At 35.3% G+C, this 17,147-nt stretch overlaps 2 protein-coding genes across 2 annotated transcripts; both read right to left on the bottom strand.

The window, feature by feature from the left end:
• Positions 1-1,146: 1,146 nt before the first annotated feature.
• Positions 1,147-7,418, bottom strand: LOC140144491 (carbohydrate sulfotransferase 1-like). The gene is made up of 3 exons (XM_072166300.1): positions 7,227-7,418; positions 5,132-5,249; positions 1,147-4,105 (listed from the first exon to the last, which is right to left on the bottom strand). The coding sequence occupies exons 2-3, from the start codon at positions 5,214-5,216 to the stop codon at positions 2,877-2,879; spliced, it is 1,314 nt and encodes a 437-aa protein (XP_072022401.1). The 5' UTR covers positions 5,217-5,249; positions 7,227-7,418; the 3' UTR covers positions 1,147-2,876.
• Positions 7,419-8,037: 619 nt separating this feature from the next.
• LOC140144495 (carbohydrate sulfotransferase 1-like) lies at positions 8,038-11,117 on the bottom strand. The gene is made up of 2 exons (XM_072166306.1): positions 11,024-11,117; positions 8,038-9,875 (listed from the first exon to the last, which is right to left on the bottom strand). The coding sequence occupies exons 1-2, from the start codon at positions 11,115-11,117 to the stop codon at positions 8,620-8,622; spliced, it is 1,350 nt and encodes a 449-aa protein (XP_072022407.1). The 3' UTR covers positions 8,038-8,619.
• Between the last annotated feature and the right edge of the window lie 6,030 nt (positions 11,118-17,147).

Genomic DNA, 17,147 nt, shown 5'->3' with positions numbered 1-17,147 from the left:
TGTTTATCAAAACCAGGACTAAACGTATGCATATGCATGAAAGATTTTATTTCATGGTAAATAACAGTATCAACATTTCCATGTCTCACCAATGTTTCCTTTACAATGTTTACGTTTGCCTTTTCTATTATGTAGTTGCGCATTTATGCATGAATAAAATTAGCTCAAAACACATTAAGTGAACCATGAGTGGACCAAGTGATAACGTGTCACAGATTTGTTGTACACCGATTCACCGAAACTTCAAAATCAGCTTGAATAGGCCTACAATGCGAATTATATATCTCATGTATCACTAATTAAGACAAAGGAACCATTTTACGCGAAAAGTATTTAAGTTTTGTTGAACAAAATTTGAACATGTAAGTATGTTGGACCGATTCAAATATTTCGGGTTTTTTCGCCAGCCCATACGCGGGCTGGTATCTATTTCTGAGATTGGGTTTGTATTCTCAAGATATTAACTTTATTGGTATTGGTAAGAATTATTTTATTTTACTTTTTGAGGTGGAATGTTTTAAAAATTATTGTTATTCGATTTGCAAGGAAAAGTAAGTATGTTTTGCCGTTTCAACGAATGAAAACGAGTGAGTATTACCAAAGTTATGTTTGAACTAATTATGACTTTAAAAGTTCTGTGGGTATAGGCCTAAATGTAACAATAATGGTTAATATACAGCATCATATGGTCAGCAGAAGAAAATTACATCACCTATGTCATATCAGTGTCCTTGACCGGGGGTCCTTACTCCTTGACCACTGAACAGCGTGATATCATGTTGATAACAGATCTATAGAATCAAAATCTTCATCATATCACAGATTCTCAACAATCTGTGATCATATGGACCATATTGATGGGAAAGTAGTTATCTATCATATCCTGTGTCGTTTTATGGATAAAAATGACTCAAAATATTATTGATGAAATGGTTGCTATCATAAACATCAGTTTTGTATTTTCAATGGGAAAAATCCGATGCAAAATAAAGTTTTTAGGGCCTAGCTATAATATGGGCATAATTTATGCATGTAGGCCTATAGTATTGAACAATGTACCCCATTTGACATGCACTTATAGATAAATAAATTGTCTTACTTTATCAATTTAATAACTTCTTTATTATAAATAAAATGACACATAACTTATGTGAAGTCACTTTCTATCTTTTTTATTTGATTCATAAAATTACATTCAACAAAATGATTGAAGAGAAAACACACAAGGCACTAGGCAGACTGTTATAGAATGGAGTAGGTAAGATGCCATGTCCATAGCTTCCCAGGAGTTTCTGACTACGACTAGCAATCAACATGATAAGCACATTCAGAAAAACACAGTTTAAGAGTGAAGATTGTAGTGAGTAATCAGTCCTTTATAAATGTGCTGGCCACTATCTATTATAATATAGTAGGCTTAAACTATACATTGCGAATTAATATCAAGTTATTTTAAAATAAAATGTACATGTAAGTTAACTCAAACCGGCAGTGTATTTGTGACGTGGTATATCGAAAGCAGTGAAATCGGACATTCCTAAGCGAAGATATTGAGTTCGTAAGTTCTGGTATTACAAAATTGGAAATTGAGATATCGTGGGTAAAAAGCTGAAAAGACAAAAAAACAAAAACAAAAAAAAAAAAACACAGACCAGAACAATTTGGAGTAATGAATTAAAGAGTTGACATGAGATTAGGAATTAACGTTTTCTGCTGTTTCAGTGTACATGTTCTCGTTGATGGTTTGGTGGACTGTCATGTAACATGGATGTAAGCGTGATCCTAAAAATGCCTTTCACATTGACCAAAACTAATTACAAGACCTCTTCTACATTGAGGCTGGCTTTCCTTTTAAAGGGAATTTTATTCAATTTGTAATTTCATTGAATAATCTTGGACAACACTTTCGTAAATCATGTCAACATCCATCCTTGGGTGTTCTATTCTAGTCAATCGCAACTACCAAAACAAGGCCAAGGCCAAAAACACCTTTTACCCAAATTCACTTTCAGAATGCACAATAAAAAAACAGTTTGCATTAGTTAACACAATTTGAAACTTTAATGAAAAGTTTGGTACGATCGGACAATATTCTTGCATGTACAAAACATGAATGCATATCAATAAATCACAATAATAATACTGTTTACTTATCCGCCACTCTTCTTGTCTTTTCAAACTTGTTTTAAGAAGACCGCTGTTCAGCAAAGCCCACTGTTGACTTGAATTTATATATCCTTTGCGTAAAAATCCTTGCACAGATGACAATGGTGCTGCTTTCACCAATCACTTAAAGCCATATTATAACATTTGCTGAGGAGAACGCCCTCAAATTTTTTTTAAATTCTGGTTTTTACACGATTGTAATGTACTTCAGTCAATAAAGATACTCTGCAAAAACCAAGACTTTAGGTGCTGTAGTTTTGTCAAAATCCGAGATTCTGACTAAAACGACGGAACCGGAGTTTTATTATTACGATGGAAATATAATTCGAACACGTATGCACAGTACGTACACGGCGTGCGGGATACACACACACCCCGAGGATCGTACCGTATTACAACCGCGAGAGTTACATGCATGGGCGCTAGTAGTAAATTCCAATTTTCTATGCTTTACCTCACTTGTTCGGCTCAAAATTAAAAGGGGACACATCTGAGAGTAAAAGCTAACATTTTATGGAAAATAAATACTAATAGAAATGTGTTATAATATGGCTTTAACGTTCTTTAGCATAAGACTTGCTCAACTTAGCCGTACGACAAGAGTAAAAAGCCACACAGAATCAAAACGGATCTTCCAAAACTTTACAAGAAAGCCGGATGTTGTCGGTGAATTACAATGTGCAAATCAAATATTTGAACCGATTCAATGTTTAGTTCGTTGTGGTGTTCAGTGGCTCCAAAACGGAATAGCTCGAGTTTCTTAGAGCTTCATATGAGTTAACGTTTTTGTAGCCGAGTTGTTCCATAACTGCCCCACAATGATGTTGCACATGTTGCACCTCACTCATATCAAGCTGAATCCTCCACTTCGTGGCAACTAGTTGTGAATCCCGTGTATGAGAATATGGATTTCCATGAGAATGCTTTGTATTGTCTAATAACCAATTCGAAACAGAATTCGGTATCGGAATATTGAGAAACTTGTAGATTTGCTCCGAAAACTGATGTGGATATATGGCCAGATCTTCATATCTCACCAGCAGATATTTACCTTTCAACCATTCTGGTGTATCTAACCAAAATTGGATATTATGTTGAAGTTTCTTACAAGATATAGGCATTTTACAATCTAACCAATTTGATTTACAAACAGCCTTTCTAGAGTTATGTAAGCCTCGTGGATCCCGTACTAGATGAATAAGCTTTATATTCATAGACGAATCGCTTATTAAATTCTTCAAGTCGTTGATATCGGCAACACGAATAGTTTTGATGGCGACATAATTTTTGCTCGTACACACTTTTTCCAATAGGGATACTATAGATATATCTCGTAATAAAGTGTCTGGAACGGGTCGGTGCTGCTTTTCTTTTTCATTAAATTTACATAATGACGAAGATTGAATAGCTTTGCTCATAGCACATTGATGTATTGGTCCAACAGCACGATTCCAATTTCGCCAATTGCTGGACATGTTTTTAAACTTGCACTTCAGTAAATCCCGAAGTGTAGTTTCAATAAATTTTCTAATATTTTTCTTAGTTTCATCTAATCTTTCTATTTGCTTGCGAAAATCATAAAGCGGTTCAAAAATATACATAAAATCATCATTGCTATTGAAAAGCTCCCCGGTAAAAGAAGAACCAGATCTTATTTGCGTAACAATGATGACTTTAAGTGGTCGTTCGTCGGCTAATGATAAATTTGTATCGGATTGATGTGATAGCGTAAGAGCAGGTTGTTTAGGATAATATGCACGATCTGAAGGGAATTTTTGTTGATTTGTGAAAGGTACTGATTCACTGTCAAATGGCGTTAAGTTCACAGACGAACTTTTTCGATTTCCTGCCATATTTGAAAAACGATATTTTGGTCCATTGCGATTCGTGATGAAATCTTTCTGTCCAACATTGTCATTCTGGGTTACATCTAGTTTGTCTGCGAAATAAACACAAAATAATGTAGAAATGAATTACTATACTATCGGAGTACTACTAGTATTTCTATAATACATAGTGCCAAAGGTAAGGAATTCGGAGTACATTGTTGTGGCAAATGCATCTGGCATGCACTCCAAAGAGGAATACCGTAAAAATTCGACGTGCTTACTATCGAGCGCTTTTGAAACCATGAAATTGTACCAAAGTCCGGCGCTTTAACATAACAACCGAGCTAATGGGGTTGAGACACACATTTGCAGGTGAGGTTTACTTGTTCGTATATGACTATGTATCGATGATTTGCTCAAATCTCTTTACACTTTTGTGGATTGGGCTCTTCATGCTCACATGTTTTAAAAGCGCTCAAATCTCTCTAAATGTAAAAGAGTGAAAAACTCACTCCCAAAAAGAGTGATTCACTTATAAGACCACTCAAAAAGGAGTGAAATGTGTTTTTTAACTTTAGAACCACTCAAAAAAGAGTGAAAACCACTCTTTAAGAGTGAATTTTAACTCTTTCAAGGAGTTAAATGAAGGACAACTCTAAAATGTGTTATCCTTCATTTAACTCCTTGAACGAGTTGAAATTCACTCTTTTAAGTGATTTTCACTCTTTTTGAGTGGTTGTGAAGTTTAAAAACACATTTCACTCATTTTTGAGTGGTTTTATGAGTGAATCACTCTTTTGGGGAGTGAGTTTTTCACTCTTTTACATTTAGAGAGGTATAGTAAGTACATATGCTAACTATCGAGTTTTTACGGTATTTATGGTTAAATCGTAATGAGAGTTACTAATAATATTTTCAAAAATATGCACAGGAAGGATGGATGATGTTCTTTTCTCTCCTATTCTCTACATCTCTTCTCTTCTCTCTCGTCTCCCTTCCCTTCTTTCATCACCATGGTCACAGCCCGACTCCCCTCTTCTTTCCTCTCCAATTTACATCACCTAGCTTTACTCCTCATGTGGTCTCGTTTTGTTAACATTTTATGAAGCTATAAAGAACATCATACTAATAGATACCTGAAGCTGCTTTGTACAACACGAAACCAATTACTGCTGTTACAAATACCAGAAACATCTTGTGCCATCCTGGTCTCCTAAACATCGCTGCTCTGATGATAAAATGTTTTGATGATATCTGGAGAAAATATTGTAAAACAAGACAGGATTATTCACAATTTTCATGCTTGCATTTTAGACAATTTAAGGTTTTAAATTTGGGTTCCCCAAAATATTGAATGTGTACATTTTTTTAAAAGAGAGCAATATAGTTTATGTAAATGAAATGTTTTTATCTCATTCTGTGTGTTTTAGAGATGTCATTATTTATTTGAAATTTTTGAATGTTTGTTGTTTTTATCTTTGCAAATTTACCATGTAATTTGACCTTCGGGTCACCTTTCGATAAATGTTAATAAAATATGATTATAAATATAAAGGGGAGGGAATTTTTGGCATGTCAAAGAGAGAGCAAAAGCTTTTTGGCAAGTCAAAAAAAAAGGGGGGTGATTTTGGCACGGCTGGGGGGGGCAAGTGATTTTGGCAGACCATTAAGAATTCACCACCCCGGGGTACACATAATTTATATTGCACCATCCCTAAACCATTTAGCATCATTCAGGGACGCAGTTCTATACATCCGCAGAACCTAATCAGCTAAGTACGAAATTGGAGTTATGACCTGATCTACTGGACTTACGTTTTTGTGAGTGGCAATATTTCACATTCTATCTCGGATGCATCGTCAGGCCAACTGATGGTAAAGCGGCAAAAGTTTTAACATCAGTTGGGCTGATGATGCATCCGAGATAGGATGTGAAATATTGCCACTCACAAAAAAGTCCAGTAGATCAGATTATAACTCCAATTTCATAGTTATTTATACCGGGGTGAATGATAATCTTCATAATCGTATTGCCTAATCAGCTAAGATTTTAACCATCGCAACCAGGATCAGTTCCCCAAGTTTCGTACGGACAATTAGTAGCAAGTTCTTCGCCCAGGGGAATTTCAAAGTAGCTCAATTTTTCAGGTGAACATAATTATGTCAACTGCCTCGAACTATACCGGCATGCACTCACGCACCGGAGTCTGGCGCCTATTACAAAGTTATGTAATGAAAATGCTGGATAGATAACCACTAGGCCTAATCCATCTATTGTCTGTAGGCCTAACTGCTACAAGAATTTAAAAAAAAATGCTAGAGTGAACAATAGCCCATGAGGAGTGGCACTGGTCAAGAACTTTAATATAGGCACATAGGCACTATAAAAGACAACCACGTGGGTCAATCAGTGGTTCACAGCAGCTTGGGGGTTGCTGGCCCCCTCATCCCAGATACATACCTAAGCGGTGCGGTAGGGTGTGCACTATTATTACATGACCTAAACTGAAAGCATGCTGAGATTCAGAACAGTTCGGGCATCCAGATGGCAGACGGTACCTCTTGGTTAAGGATAGGGAGGGTGGTTAGTGTTTCAAACTCAGCAAGCATTGTGAATAAAACGGTTATTCAAAACGTTTTAATAACATTAAAAAATGTCGGGTTATATAAAGATCAAGAATACGTTTTTAAAACGTTATTGTAAAATATTTTGGGCGAACATTTTTGTAAAATATTTTGTCAATAGTTTGAATCACGTTTTCAAAAAAATTGGTTTTTGAATGTTATTAAAACGTGCTTTAAACCCGACATTTAAACCTTTTCTGCAAAACGTTGTGTTTGCTGGTTGAATATTAAAGACTGAGTTCCGCAGTCAAGGACAGTAGTGGATCTACAGCAGTCAGAGGGGGCCAATTTGACAAAAATGTATAAAAATAATGTAAAAATGGCCGCGAAGCGGGCATCTATTGGGCTAGGATTTGGTGTACCCTGCATGGGGTTTACCATGATCATGATGATAGCTGATGATTATTATAAATTACTTACCTACCTTGTTAAATGTAAATCCTTTTCGACAATCCTCGGATTTAGGGGTATTTCTGTTTAATGTTTACCAAATAACACTGCAATACCGCCAGACATTCAACTTCAAGGCTTACTAAAACTGATTTAGCATAATGCCCCGCATAATATGCATAAACCACAAATCTTGAAAACGACAAAGCCACTTACCGTGAAATATGAACTAGAAGCAGTAGCAATCTGTGCACTTCTACCTTGTAGTATAAGTGATTAATTTCATTTCATACAATCTGCAGATGATTTCATATTCATTGATTAATTATACAAATGCCACATTGCATACAATAAATACATATATGACAATTATACCGGTAACTATAATTAAATAGGCATTTATTTTAGTCTCAGTAAACACCACTGACCTCTATACACAGAGATGTGTAGACTGTAGAGGCACAGACAATAGAAAGGTTATAATTCAACGAACCATGAAAGGTTACAATTCAACGAACCGTGCATAATATTGTTCCTATTAAAGAAATCCCATGTAAACATGGTAAAAATTCACCTGAAGTGCAAGGCCAACATTTATTCTCCTTTTCTTCTACGGCTAACTTAGCATGAGTATAGTGGAAGCCCGTGGAAGTGTATTATTAATGTTAATTTTGGCCGATTTTCAAGCATTTTACAAGAACTACTGGTACATTTTCCCTAGTTCTGTCAATGCCGATTTTTATCCGGTTTTTCTAGTCGAAATACATTTTGACAGGGGTGTACCGCTGAAACTTTGAAATTCCTACCCATGTTTAGAGATTTTTTACCTAAAAATCTGCTGATTGGTAGTTTTTGATCATTTATTTTTGGAAACGCATAGTAGCTTGCCATGAAGGGGATATTACAGCGGATAAAAATACTCAAGCTTAAAAAATGCTCGATTTTACTTTGCCTGCGAGTTACAATTTGTAAATCAAAGATTTGAACCAATCCATTATTAATATTTCTGGCTGCTCCAATATGTGACTGGACGCGGCGAATCAGCCGTAAAGTCGGCCCCGGTCAATTTTGTTTTATTTCGTGTTTAGAAAATATATACCATAAGCTTTTAAATGGTATATCATTTGACTTCAAACGATATCCAAAAGCGGGGTTATGATTTGTTGAACTCTGTTCCTTCGACAAAATTGTATTTTTTATCGGTTCTACATGTGTCTCTTTTTCTACATTTCTGGTAATAAATATCCAACAGTCATAATTGGCGGTCATTTCAAATCATCCCCAAGTCAACGAGGTTCAGAAATATCCTCTCATTGTTCATTGTTGATTATGTATACCTAGACAAAATACAATGCTTTGTTATCTACCACTTGAACAGGATTTAGCCAAAGCAAACAAAGACAAGAACTATTCTATAGAAATAGGTAGAAGCTTATTATCCTCTTCAGCAGAAGTAGCCTATTATTGATTGATTTAAACAGCGTTTGATAAGATACTTGTTGCAACGAATTGATACACCTATGAATACGACCTTCACATACATTTTACACTTTAACTCAGAATACAATTTGCCGAGTTTACGGCTGATTCGCCGCGTTCACTCACATATTTAGTGTGTTATAAGGTTCAGTGGCTCCAAAACGGAATAGCTCGAGTTTCTAAGAGCTTCATATGAGTTCACTTTTTTGTAGCCAAGTTGTTCCATAACTGCCCCACAATGATGTTGCACATGTTGCACCTCACTCATATCAAGCTGAGTCCTCCACTTCGTGGCTACTAGTTGTGAATCCCGTGTATGGGAATACGGATTCCCATGGGAATGTTTTGTATTTTCTAATAACCAATTCGAAACAGAATTCGGCATCAGAATATTGAGAAACTTATAGATTTGCACCGAAAACTGATGCGGATATATGGCCAGATCTTCATATCTCACCAGCAGATATTTATCTTTCAACCAATCTGGTGTATCTAACCAAAATTGGATATTATGTTGAAGTTTCTTACAAGATATAGGCATTTTACAATCTAACCAATTTGATTCACAAACAGCCTTTCTAGAGTTATGTAAGCCTCGTGGATCCCGTACTAGATGAATAAGCTTTATATTCACGGACGAATCGTTAATCAAATTCTTCAAATCGTTGATATCGTAAACGCGAATAGTTTTTATCGCGACATATTTGTTGCTCTTACATATGTCTTCCAGGACGGATACTCTCGATATATCTCGTAAGAAATCTTCTGGAATGGGACGATACATGTTTTCTATAACACTATAGTTACATAATGACGAAAATTTAATCGATTTACTCATCTCACACTGCTGTCGTGGACCAAAAGAAGCAGGGTTCCAGTTTTTCCAATCATTTGACATATTTTTAAAATCGCACTGCAATAAATCCCGAAGTGGAGTTTCGATGATTTTTCGATGATTTGTTTTAGTTTCGTCTATTTGTTTGCGAAAATCAAAGAGCGGTTCAAAAATGTACATAAAATCATCATTGCTATTGAAAAGCTCCCCGGTAAAAGAAGAACCAGACCTTATTTGCGTAACAATGATGACTTTAAGTGGTCGTTCGTCGGCTAATGATAAATTTAAGTTTGTCTCAAAATGCTCTGATTGCGTAAGAGGAGGTAATTTGGGATAATCTGTAGAGACGTTTTGTTCAAAAGTGTTTTTGTTCAAAGGTGAAAGTTTTCGATTTTCTATCAGGTTTGAAGAACGATATTTCTCTCCTCCGCTAGTCGTAATGAAATCACCATGTCCAACATTACCATTTATGGCGACGTCTTTCACTGGTTGCTCATCCTGTCCAATATTACCATTCAGGGCGACGTCTCTCACTGGTTGCTCTAGTTTTTCTGTAATAGCACAAATAAGGTAAAAAGGAAAACTTACATTGGAGTACTATTATATTATCTACCATAATACATGGTGCCACAGGTAAAGCATCGAATTCAATTATAATACCGTAAAACCTCGTCTACAAGCATATAGAGTGCTTTTGATGAAAGCTAAATTAAACCAGGCGCCATCCATCGACAAAATTATAAAATTATGGAGTTTGAGCAAATAAATTACCGATACACGCATATACAAACAAGTACCGGTACTATTGTAAGACCTATCTATTGTATTGGCATATTTACAGTTATTTCGTGTTAATTTAACTTTCATAAAAAACACTCTATATGCTTGTAGACGAGGTTTTACGGTATGTGATGTTCTCTGCTATTGGTTTTTTCTGATGCCTTTAATTATGCGTTGCTTCAAAATACTTGAAAGGGCAATCGATTATATCAATACCATTGGTATAGTTAAACGAGTGGCACTCACCGAGTGGTAGTTAACATATGCAGTGATTGATTTTCCTAACAAGTCACTGTTTTAATTTAAAATATTTATTTCCTAATCTTGCATGACTATGCATTTTGCTCGGTGAATTATCCTCACCCTAATGCATTGCATTGCACTCAGTTCATTATCCTTATCATAAATAACAATGGGCAGAAGCCAGAATCCGCATTAAATCGTTTCAATGTGATCTCCTGAGATGCATCCAAGTGTCCATACGGCACTCTAATCGCATCCAGAAAATAATCGCGTAGCGTGTGTGCTGTGCGTGTATAGGGCGATTTAATGCGGGCCCCGTGTACCTCTCGTGTAGAGTAATCCTACTAATTAAAGGACGTCTCCGGCAATCATAACATTATGCTTTATATGTAGCACGAATCACGTGTTTTTTATTTAAAACAAACTCATAGGCCTATTGACCTTAAAAAAAACCGCGCAATATTCAAATTTCCCGGGCATCGAAATTGCCTGTTGCAATGACGTCCCAGTAACACAATGACAAAAACAATTTTGGCGCGGGAATTTTGAATATTGTGTGTTGGTTGAGAGCCGGCTGTTTTTATTTATTTTTATGGTCAATATAAAAAAAACCATGTAGTTTTTGTAACATATAAGACATAACGTTGTGATTGTAGGAGTGTTTCTTTAAAAATACCTGAAGGTGCCATGTACAGTGTGTATAGGACAAAAACAATTACTGTTGTAGCAAATATCACAAACATCTTGTGCCATCCTGGTCTCTTAGACATCGCTACTCTGCTGATGAAATGTTTTGATGATACCTGCAGAAAATATTGTAAACTGGGTATGATTAAAACTTAAAAAGTTATTTTGAATTTGATGTTAATATAACCAAGATCAATTTAGTTTCAAGAGCATATAATGTTATCTCTTTATTGATAATTTCAGGGTTACAGATGAAGAATATTATAGTGGGTGTTCAGTCACGTAGGTTGTCTTGTAATCTGAGCATAAGGTCAAAATGTACAGCGGCCAAAAACATACTTGGGGAGGGGGGGGCTACATTGTTCTCTGTCATGATCATGACCCATGAGGATTCGGAAAATGTATAGTTTAAATTTAACCGCGGTTTTTTCCACTTGACAAAAACAACTTTTTGCCAGCAAAAACTAAAAAAAAGTTATAAATGTTTCACTTTTTCATCTCAAAACAAATGATTGAGTAACCAAAAACTAAGTTCCCAAGTGTAATCAACAGATGTACATAAAGAAAGGAGCCCAGCCCAGTCAATCTAAAAAAAATTAGTGGTGTAAGTTAACCCACCACTAGTTGCAACAGAATATCTTTTGATTCTTTTCACTGTTTATGCATTTTAAGGGTAGAGACTATAGAAATTTTTACCAAAGGAACATATTCTTGTTTATACCATGATATTGTTGTATCTCAATACTATCACAACTTCAGCTGTGTAACTTACCTAAAAAGTGGTTCTTTTAATTAAAAATGCAATAAATAAAGTCACTCTGCGCTTTTAGTACTGACCAGACTATAGTAATATTTTTAAATCACTGCGATTTTAGTACTGACCAGACTATAGTGGTGGAGCACGTGTGGCCGAGTGGATAAGGCGCCCGACTCGTAATCCATAGGTTGTGAGTTCGAGCCCCGCTCGTGCCAACGTGTTGTGTCCTTGGGCAAGGCACTTTATCCTCATTGCCTACTGGGGGATGGGGTGGGGTTGGATTGGATGTTTGTATAGTTGTTTGTTTCAATGTTGCAATATTGGCGCTGATTAAGCTGCTGCCTGCAAATTGCATTGTGTCTGTTTAGGTGTGTTTAATGTACAATTCTAGCAATTTGACCTGCGGGTCACCATTAGAGTTTGAAATAAAACCTTCCTTTTAGTAATAATATTATGCAATACTAGCAGCTATTAATCATGCTTCAGTGGGCAAGTACTTCTAACTTTAAATGGTATTGAAATTTGTCTTGTCCGGGGGGGGACTTCCATATATAGCTCAGTGGCGTTATTTTCTAGGGTCTGTGGTGAATATAGACTATGCCATAGTCGATTTTTGATAAATAAAAATGTTATTAATCATGATGAACGCATTCAGTTGAACTCGAAATTATACTGATATTTAGCATGTTTAGTAGGCCTACATCAAAATACTAGTATAAAATGGTTATGAAAAAGTTTAGGCTATATAATTATATTTGTGACAGTAAAAGTAAAGTATAGGCCCTACGTAGGCTTATATTATTGAATGCAACATATCATAATGGCATAATTATAATGACACTTCAATACTGAACAATTCTAATTTTAGAATCTGCCAGTTTATTATCCGAAAAACCGACTATGGACTTTCACTTTTAAGCAGAACTTTGGGACTCACACACTGTCAATCATACTTGTTTATCAATAAAATCTAACCACAAGACTAAGCATGGTGGTACAATACCGCGCTAGATGCATACGTTCATCCACCAGCACAAAAGCGCCGCATTCCCTAGATAGTTGTGTACCATGTATAGTTATAATGGTACCAGTACGCGTCGGGAGGATTTAAACAATAACGAGATCTGGGCGACCAATCACAAGCCAGATTCATTTTAAAGATGCATTACATCATCACCAATTTTAGTTAGGCCAGAAATTGGCCTAACTCTCAAGGCAAAGTCAGTAGTCCACTTGGGAAGCTAACAAACAGAGGGCGTACGGTGACTGAAAAGATCAGTTGTGAAAATCTATCAATTGTGCACTCATTAATTAAATCAGAGTTTTAAGCTTAAATGTAATAGCCAGAGTAGTGCACAATTGGCAAGTGGACTACGGAGAAGTCTATGGTGAATATGACTGATGCGTAGTAGGCCTACATGTATGTAGGGCTGTAAAAAGCCTGTTCAGTGATTTCATCCGGAGAATGTAGAAATCCATGAATCAGCAAAATTTAGATTTTAGCACCTTGTCCAGTATCTTTGTTAGTTTCGATGTGCAAACCTTAAGCCCTGTATTAAAGACAAAGTAAGTTATTTTACATGAATCTGTAATTTCTCTACTTAGTAGAGAAATGACTTTTTCTTTTTTCATTTTTCATTATTTCATCAGATTTCATTATTGACCTAAAATGCGTGTTGATTTGAAGCCAAACTCATACATGTGATTTATAAACATGTTTTTTTTTTTTTTATGGGTAAGGACTAGAAAAATTAGAAAAGAGCCTGGTTTCATGCTTCCAAGTTATGAATATATGTTTTACAAACAAAAATATATGTTTCCAATTGCTAAAACTGGTGAAAACACTGATACTTTGAAAATAATGAATTATTTTGGCATTTTTGAAAATTTGATGCGGGTATTTTTGGTTTCCAAAAAGTGACGAGCGGGGCCCGGGGGACGATAAACTCGGAATCGACTTTCACGCGCCTTATAGGAAATATATTCTATCAGTTAATGGTTTTATAGTTTATTATTTCGGTTTACCAAAAATAAAGAAATAATATCAGCAATAACTGTAAAAAATGTCCATCTGAAGCCAAAATAATAGGATGACTTAAAAAATAAAACGCACTATACTAATATACTATATCTTGGAGCTATAGCGATAAACTAAACCAACAAATATAATAGAAAACAACAAGAAATAATACAGTTATATAGAAAACAGTCCCAGTACATAACTCACCGATAAATTACTCTCTTATTCATTTCACATTCATTTATCTAATGTGAATTACAATGTGACGCTTATTATACGCAAGACTGAGTCCAGCTGTTACAAATTTGATAACTCAATTCAAAACTTCTGAACACAGTACATTAGGATCAAGGGCGTTGGTTCGAATCAATTGTTTGAAATCAATCAATGTGAGAAAGAATTGGGATTCCAATGCGCTCAATGCAGAGTGACTTGTATTCTGTCAGAACTGTCAACGCAAGCTATATAGTGCTGTGGTATTTTAAAGTGACTTGGAGGTGTTGTTCTGTAATAGGAATATTTTCGCCATTTTATGGAGGAGAAAAGTGCAAAAGACATTGCAAATAACGACGATCAAGGATTCTAATATATACATAGCCGAACCGGAATAGGTATGTAAACTACATACGACGTTTGAAGTAAATTCTTAATGTTCTTCATAGCAAGAACATATAAAACATTGTCAAAAAATGCAACTTCTTACAAAAACGCTATATTCTCCGATAGTCCATATTTGCATGACTTCGGCGAACACTTTTGGTTCTCGTTTAAATTCTACCAATAGCACAGTCGATCTAATGTTATCTGCGGTTAGAGGACAGTTTAGAGAACTCTTTTTGCTGGTTGTTTGGTTTAAAATCCCGATATTTTTTTAAATATCGGGATTCAAGCAGGCGATCCGTATGGTATGAAAAAGACGTTGCAAATTGTCAATGAAAGAGCTTATAAATTAAAATCACGGACATTTAGCTCAACAATAGGCATCTACATTCCAAGCGGAAACGCTTTTCAGAAACATACCCCACTTTTTTCAGCAATCGCTGAAACCTAAATATGCAATTCCAGGCGATTTGTAAAAAATAGCGTCAGCATATTTTACTCTGAATTTGGGACACCGAAACAAATGCTTGCATTGGTGCCAGACCTATTATAATGATACGATAATTAGGCCCCCAATAATGGCTTTCATTTTAACCGTTATTTATTAAACTGAGATTTTTACTTTTTGAGAAATTAATGAATTTATGGAAAAACTTTTCGGAGAACGCTACTTTAATGAACCCATCCCTTAAGGGGGTACTACACCCCTGGCCAATTTTGTGCCTATTATTACATTTTTCTCAAAAATTATAGTGCATTGGTGACAGGTAAGATATGTATATTATAGGGGCAAGGACTACAATTACTGCACTGAAAATTCAGCAACTCAAGGCAAGTAGTTATTGATTTATTGATCAAATATTGGTTTTCCTCATTTTTGACTGTAACTCCACAACTGTTGTCTGTGCTGAAATAAAACTTTCAGTGCAGTAGTTGTAGTCCTTGCCCCTATAATATACATATCTTACTTGTCACCAATGCGCTATAATTTTTGAGAAAAATGCAAAAATAGGCACAAAATTGGGCAGGGGTGTAGTACCCCTTAATGCGTGAATATCATACCAAAATTATAGGTAGTATGAACGGCTAATCAAGCGTGCAGCAAAATAGCCACAATAGTAACTTGGAATTGTGTATTAATTTAAAACTTAGAACAAACTAAAGATAAGTCTTCACTCCACCTATTTTTAGAGTTTCTTAAAAATTTCACCATTTCTTATGTATTTCTTTATTTTTTTTAAATCACCTAAATTTTTCCACATTATAATTTTTTTTGCCTACATGGAGTGTGCTATGGTTTCCAAACTTTCAGGGATGGTGTATAAGCTTAATATCTCAATTCTCTCGCCAGCTTTTGTTGATAAAGTGTTTAATTTTTTAGAAAATTAATTTTTAAAATTTTGATTTTAGGAAATTTAGAAACACCTATAACTTAAAATAGAAACACTTAATTAAAAAAACTGGCGAGAGAAGTTTCTAAATTTGATTACCTTTTATATGACACCTTGTTTGTTGAAATTGGACCTATAGTTAGCAGTGGTTAGCTCAAAAAAAAATTCTAGAATTTAGGTAATTTAGTGTTTCTAGAAAAAGTCAAGAAAATTGAAAAAAGTACTAACATTACCATTTTATATCTCCTTTGTTAAGGCCAATATCTTGACAAAAATTGCTGTCCTTTATTAAGTAGCATTTTTGCAATAAAATAAATTAAAAACCAGATTTATGCATTGGGTATAAAGGAGAGAAAATCACATTTAAACAAATTACTTGTTTTCAAAAATTAAGCTGATTTGAAGAACTTGGCAACATGCCAAAAACATGCCGTGTGCAAAGTCTATGGGGTTTTCCAATCACAAAAATTACATAAGTCAAAAACGCTCTTTTGGAAAAAAATAAAAATTGGCAGGTGAGTTTTTCTCACCCATCTCCACATTCTGTATCATTTTCAAGCAAATCTGAGCATGACACCGTAGCCGTTCATACTTCGCGGTTCTCGGGTTGGGCGGTTCTCGTGATATCTCTAATCCCCGGGCTCTAATCAACCAACACCCGTTACCCATTTAATAAAAAGACCCATTCTGTGATCGCAGCGAAAGGGTAAAAAGAAATTGTTTATAAATTGCTTCAAAGTGAAGGAAAGGTCATTCAAATTGTCATTTGGTATTTTGAATTGAAAAAATTGGCAAACAACGAAGAAAACAGCAGTATATCATATCTTTTTGACAATTTTACATAAAATATAGAATGAAATGTCTTACAATGTATAGCTACTCTAGGGCAAATAGTTTTTTATACCGGTAGCCTACGTTTCTTTGTGTAACCTTAAACAGCGAAGAGCATGAACCACACAGTCAATTAATTTATGTCAACATGACCTTTTCACGAGGCTGTGTTTATATAACTAGGAATGGGCATAAAATGGGCCATCTCTTGTTTTGCTTAGGGCTGAGTTTTTTTGTATTCTATGTGGAAGGCAAAAAAACTAAGCCCTAATGAAAATTCCAAAAAAAGGCATTTTGGCTTCCGTAATGCCTACTCCTAATATAACTGAATCATTTATACAAACACAACCTTGAGTAAATTAAAGAGAGTACTTAAGGGATCTAGAATGGGCGTTTCGATAGTATTTTTTTGGGGGGACATGAGAGCACATATCAGACATGGAATTGCATTCCTAATACGAAGAATGTCTTTCTGATATCAAATAATTTTCATTTTTTGAAATCACGATGTAAT

Source organism: Amphiura filiformis, unplaced genomic scaffold (genome assembly GCF_039555335.1).
Source record: "Amphiura filiformis unplaced genomic scaffold, Afil_fr2py scaffold_59, whole genome shotgun sequence".
Classification (NCBI taxonomy): domain Eukaryota; kingdom Metazoa; phylum Echinodermata; class Ophiuroidea; order Amphilepidida; family Amphiuridae; genus Amphiura; species Amphiura filiformis.
This window is presented reverse-complemented; position numbering and strand designations above follow the sequence as displayed.

Excerpts from the sequence above, each read along its gene's own strand:
- LOC140144491 (XM_072166300.1), bottom strand. The coding sequence starts at position 5,216 with ATGTTTAGGAGACCAGGATGGCACAAGATGTTTCTGGTATTTGTAACA. Across the intron at positions 4,106-5,131 it reads GTTGTACAAAGCAGCTTCAG|ACAAACTAGATGTAACCCAG; the intron begins GTATCTATTAGT and ends TTTATTTCGCAG.
- LOC140144495 (XM_072166306.1), bottom strand. The coding sequence starts at position 11,117 with ATGTCTAAGAGACCAGGATGGCACAAGATGTTTGTGATATTTGCTACA. Across the intron at positions 9,876-11,023 it reads ACTGTACATGGCACCTTCAG|AAAAACTAGAGCAACCAGTG; the intron begins GTATTTTTAAAG and ends GTGCTATTACAG.